Source organism: Pocillopora damicornis, chromosome 7 (genome assembly GCF_964200805.1).
Source record: "Pocillopora damicornis chromosome 7, jaPocDami1.2, whole genome shotgun sequence".
Taxonomy (NCBI): Eukaryota; Metazoa; Cnidaria; class Anthozoa; order Scleractinia; family Pocilloporidae; genus Pocillopora; species Pocillopora damicornis.
In genome coordinates, this window is record NC_142676.1 from 12,290,702 (window position 1) to 12,296,815 (window position 6,114).

Consider the following 6,114-nt stretch of genomic DNA (forward strand, 5'->3'; position numbering starts at 1 on the left):
GTAGATTGTAGAGAAAACAAGGGCAATGCAGATGAAAGAGAGAGGTTTCATCAAAACATATTTATTTGCGTAATGGTATTTAAAGGTGATTTAAAAGGCTTCCAAGAAAACTTCGAAACATTTTTTCGGATACCGCCCGCTGTGAGGGGGCCGGATGGGGAGAATACTGCCCGCTCTCGGAAACAATCAGATTGCAAGATTTGTAAAATACCGCCCGCTCACGAACTGAGAAAAAAATAAGGTAATATATTCACAGTTTACCAGTTTACAGTTACATGTTAATCAATAACACTTTATGGGGGGGGGGGATATTTTTAGGTACATGAGGCGTTGGGATTGTGGACGTGGTTGATTAACATTTATGCTCCTGCTATGTACACATCCCATTGGTACAACGGCGATAAGGACAGCAACGAGATGTACATCAGTGACAAGAGCTCTGTTTTGATTGGCATGCCAAGGATCAGACAACTGAGGATCGTAAGAGGTAAGCGTGGTGTAAAATATTATTTTTCTACTGCCCCACGTTACTTTCCACTGCTCATTTGTCAATCAAGCCAACTATTTCAAGGACAACGACTTACAGTTTTGGTTTTGTTCGTGTTCTTCGAGTTTTTTTAACTTTGGTAGTTTAGTTTTGTTACTCAGTTAGCTTTCCACACATCTTTTCATTTATCGATGTTTTTTGTGCCTAGGCCTCGGCACCAAAGTGTATAGGGCTATAAGCTTTCCTTTCCAGGATAAATATCACATGGCAATGGTGATATTAAAACAAGGCACCTTCTTTCTGCTAAGGGCCCTACATTTGAAAAATAGAAAATAATGTAGAGGAAGCCGAAGTGCTGGAAATTTGGGGTTGGGATCTACGTTGTTACTTCTTAGTTTTTCGAAGGGTTCAACCCTAGGATCTAAGTTTGTTTTCAACGAAAATTTGCCCTTAATATCCTCATTAAAAATAACAATATCAAGGCCCTCAAAAATATGCGCTGTTTCACGGGTTCAACGATCGTTTTTCAGGTTATTGAAAGGAGGATTTCGATCCATGTTTTTTTTGTTATTGCTTTTAGATAATTATTGCGGTCATTAGCGGCAGCAGAAAAAAAAAATCGCAGATTCCGTTTGGTCAACGTCAGCATGTTATTGAAAGGCGCATGAAAGTAACTCAGGCAAGTTTGGATTGCTCTGATACAAAATTTGGGGCTTTAAGAGGAACATGTTTGTCAAAACCCGTGATGAGGATTATTTTTTGCATTTGCTCTCCTATAAGCGTTGAATTTACTTCTGTTTGTGCTTAATGTAGTAACCTTGGTGCATGTTTTGATCGACAGTCTCTTGTCCAAAGATACTCGTGGAAATCTATAACGTTACTGAAGTTTGCTATCCTAACTATGCCATTTGCTGCGAAGATAAAACACCAATGTACCTCCCGAAATGGAAACTTCCCCCAACTAACGTTTCACGTTCTTCGTTCGATATATTATGTCCAAAGCCTTGGCGGTATCATACCTCAGAAGAAATAAATAATTTACCGAAAGTAACCCCTCGAGGAACGTATGGAGGAGGTGGTTATGTTGCCGATCTAGGCTACGACTTGCAAACAGCAAGAAACGTTATGAAGAACTTAAATGAGAACAGCTGGATCGATCGGCGAACTCGAGCTGTCGTCTTGGAATTTAACATTTTCAACAGTAACATGAACATCCTCGTGGTCGCACAGTACTTCTTCGAATTCCTGCCAACAGGTGGTGTTTTCAAGTACGTAAGTGTGCAAATGTTGAACTTGTATGGAACAGAGACTGGTTTAGTGCAGCTTGTCTTACTATGTCGTCTTCTTCTCCTGATCATGATCATTGCCTTCAGTGTAGTACAAGTGGTCAAAATGTACCGTCAAAGAAAGTCATACCTCAAAAAAATTTGGAACTGGCTTATTCTTGCTCTCATCATTACTTCTATAACATCTGTAGTTCTTCACATCATTCGAGAGAAGGCCATGGAAGACATCATAAAGGAACTCCAGAAGAACATTTATGCCATGGTCGGCTTCCACAAACCTTTACGTTTGCTGCACTTTGAAACTGCTGCTCTGTCCATCGTCATCTTTCTGGCGACAGTTAAGCTGCTGAGACTCCTACGCTTTAGCAAGCAAACAGTATTTCTGTCGATAACAGTTCGATTTGCTGGAAAATATCTGTTGTCCTTCTCGTTCGTTTTCATTATCATTTTCTGTTCGTTTGCCATGTCTGGTATGATGGCATTTGGATCTGTTGTGGAGTCCTATTCCGGTTTCCCCCGTGCTTGTGTGGCTCAGTTTGAATTCCTACTCGGAAAGGCTATGCCCACTTTTCAAATGGCAAAAGTAAACCCTTTTCTTTCCTTTTTGTTTTCCAGCCTTTACATTTGCACTATGACTGTCTTTTTCCTCAATCTTATCATCGTCATTTTGAACTGCGCTTTGGAGGAGGTTAAGGATAATCTAGATTCTGTGGCAGATGAGCTCGACTTGGCCGAATTTATGATTAGTTATTTATTTCGAGGCATTTCTAATTTATTTGGCTGGAAAAAACCCAAGAAACTTTACTGCGAAAAAACGACCTTTGAAGATGAGTGCGCCTATGTTAAGAAATGTCTTACAGAGATCGATCATAGACTGTTGGTATTGTCAGAGGACACCTTTCCCACAGAACTTTTGCAGAAAGTTCGAATGGTGTATACATCTCCTTGCCAAACACAGTCTAAGTTGGTTAACAGTGAACCAGGTTCTGACAGCAAAACACCGTCCTCTCAACAAGAAGATGGAGGAATTATGAGGCAAGAAGAAACTCTTGACAATCCCGAAAGAGAAGTTGTAGTGGAAGAGGACTGCATTCCTTCGAATTTCACAATGAAAGAAATGATACAGGATTGCAAACAAATGGTAAATCGACCGACCACGCCTTCGCAGATATATTTAGAAACTAAATACGAACAGACGCCTTTTAAAAGTGCGAACACCTGTTGAACTTAACAAAAAATCTCTGCGAAAATTATCTGGATCATGTTAAAATATATAAATTCAGTGTCATTTAGTTTTGACAGTAATGTTCTTTTGAAGCAGGAGAGCGACTTGCCTCTCCATTCCAAGTAAAACAAAAATCAAGTTAATTTTACGACTGAAATTAGTGCTTTTCGTTGGAAGCAGCTGAAATTATGATTGTTTTAGCTCCAATGCAATTCTCTCCTCAGTGATACAGTGAGTAGGTGTCATTTTCATAGTTTTGGGGTGGTTCTAAGGGCATCAATTGATTTTTATCGGCTTTTAATTAGTTGAAAAGAAAAATTATTGTATTTATGATGTAGCAGCTTCGGCACGAACGAGAGGCACGAGGTGCAGAGAGAAAATAGAACGTGTAATAGCGGACGGAAAGATTATCCTTCTACCATCACTCGAAAACAAGTACGGACACAGGTAGCCCATCCTCGATGAACGAGTTCAACTGTGCCAAATTGTTACAGCCTGCATTGCTGGCGGTTTTGTATGCGCTTTGAAGCGTCAAGTGGCAGAGCCATTGAAAAGAGTGGCGAGGCCTAGCCGGAGAGGTTTGTCATCAGTTAATTCAGAAAGGGAAAGCGGTTTCTCCCTAATGTAACACAGCAAATAAAGGTTGACCAACTAAATGACCAACCATCGTATTTTTTGGCAGATAATGGAGTTACGCTATTGGTGGGAACATGATAACGAGAAAAACAAGAATAAATAATTTGAATGAAAAGCCTGTTGAAGGCCTAAATGTAATAAAGTCCTAAATGTAATAACATTTGGTCCTAAATGTAATAAAGTCCTAAATGTAATAACATTTAGTCCTAAATGTAATAAGTCTCTAATGCAATCGTTTAACTCCTTCAGTGCATTATTGTTATGGCGGACATCCACCTTGAGATGTTAAAGTGGCAGCTGTTGCACCAAAAAACCGCTGACCAGTATACATATCACACTATGGGCTCGCTGATATCAATGGGCGTCCTTTTACTTGCTGGACATAAGAAATATCAGCAGTCGAAGTATGGTCCTTTGAGCGGTTTATTGATCGAGTTGGAAAAAATTATTTCCAGCCTAAAGTAGGCTTGTGCTTGGCTGGAAGCTCAATAGGATGGAATCGATTGGTACGTAATCATTAGGACTTTTTGGAAAAGAAATTTACTACAATTGATGATGAACTAGCATGTTATTGTTGATGTTATCGTTCGTGTGAAAGTCCTAAGTACTGATGCACCATTTTAGAGCAGTCTGAATGATTTCGCTGTCACATGTTAATCCAAAAGAAAAGTGTTATCATCAATAGTGTTAGTGAAATTTTGCACATCTATGTTATTCAGTGTCAATTGATTTTAATGAAGCATTTGAGTTCGTTTTTAAGAATGACTACCTTGATTTATTCAATTTTGAACCTGGGATATTGCATTTGTAGCCCTCTATGGCTTTACTCCACCTCAGTAATCAGTTCATGTACCATATGACTATAAATGGAAACTGTTGAGCTTTCCTTTTTCATTCATCTATTTATCTATTCATTTTCTCCCCTCACGGCCGGGAGAAGAGATGAAGTCAAAAAATGAAATGTAGACTTGAGATCAACTTTAAAATATATGTTTTCCCAATATTTCGGTTCGGGAACTGATGAACCTGTCATAAGGGGATAAAGGAAAAAAAATGAATGGTTTATCAGACCATCAACTGACCATCATGCGTTGAATGTTGTAGCTCAATGCTCTTGCGTGGAAAAAAGGCAACATGTCGAGACCTGTGATCGTGAAATGGAATAATATATGATTGGTCAGTGGATATCTTGCTCTGTAAGTCACTTTATCATATAGCTAGCAGCGCGCGCGAGCAAGATGAAGTGAATCCTGTGTTCTGACTGGCTACCTGAGCGGGCATGATGGGCCTACCCTCACCCGCTTTGGATTCCCCGTATTGACCCCACGCAAGAAAACTTACAAAGTTCGTAACTTTTGGACAATGTCGGCATATACATAGAAAAAAAATAAACGACCCTCTTGGGTTTATTGTGTTGCAAACACAGTTGGCTTTCACTATCGGTTCTCGAAATAAACAAGCCATTCTTGATTCTTATCAAAGCTTTTCTATACAATGAATCCTTTAATGATTAAGCCAAGAGAATACAAACTCTCTTGACCAAGCTTGTTCGGTCAAGATGACTGGATGTTAGCCTCGTTCTTTTTTTACCTTTTTTACGGACCGAGACTTCGTCTCAGTCCATAAAAACGCAAAAAAAAAAAAAAAAAAAAAAAAAAGAACTCGCCCAATATCCAGCCATTTTGACCTCACGCTTGGTCAATAACACTTATGAATATATTTTATGCAGACCCATACAAATCTGGTAAGGAAAGACAGTACAAAAAATGCACTTACGAGCCCGGAATTTGTCTAACGTATAGGTCAGTGGACTTCCTTTTCCTTGTAATTTGGTTCATGAAGTGTTAACTCCAGCACTGATCACACAAGTATATCGTCAAAATCTGTTACACTTAATTAAGAGTCTGAGCCCATGATATAAAGAGAGCTATTGATCAGCGTTGTCATTGCTTTTGCGTCCGTCAATTTGATGCCAAAAGCACATCAGTATAAGGTTTTGTAGCCAATGCTTCTCAACCTACGTCTTTAGCAAATAAAAAGACCCTGATTAATATCAGCGAGCCCGCAATATGCCATGAATACAGGTCAGAGGATTCTTTGGTGCAATAGCTGTCACTTTAACATCTCATTGTTAGCACAGTTAAACGATTGCATTGGAGGCTTATTACATTTAGGACCTAACGTTATTACATTTAGGGCTTTATTACATTTAGGACCAAATGTTATTACATTTAGGACTTTATTACATTTAGGACAGTTATTACATTTAGGACTTCAACAAAGCCTTCGTTGATGTGGGGTAGAGTGCGATTCAAAAGTTACGTAATTTTTTTTAAAGTTTTGCAGCTTTCCGAACTGCCTAGATGTAAGAAAAAACCGCAAGCTATCATATGCTGCTTAGAATGATTGTGGAGATTTTTTTTTTCCTTGAGCGCGGTCGTCTACGAAAGGTTATCAAAGTTGCATTTAAGGTGATTCCT

At 39.0% G+C, this 6,114-nt stretch overlaps 1 protein-coding gene across 1 annotated transcript; it reads left to right on the top strand.

Moving 5' to 3' along the window:
- Window positions 1-314: 314 nt before the first annotated feature.
- Window positions 315-3,749, top strand: LOC113668360 (polycystin-2). The gene is made up of 2 exons (XM_089212124.1): window positions 315-487; window positions 1,329-3,749. Exons 1-2 carry the CDS (start codon window positions 373-375, stop codon window positions 2,996-2,998), a joined length of 1,785 nt encoding a protein of 594 aa, XP_089068250.1. The 5' UTR covers window positions 315-372; the 3' UTR covers window positions 2,999-3,749.
- The last annotated feature ends 2,365 nt before the right edge of the window (window positions 3,750-6,114 follow it).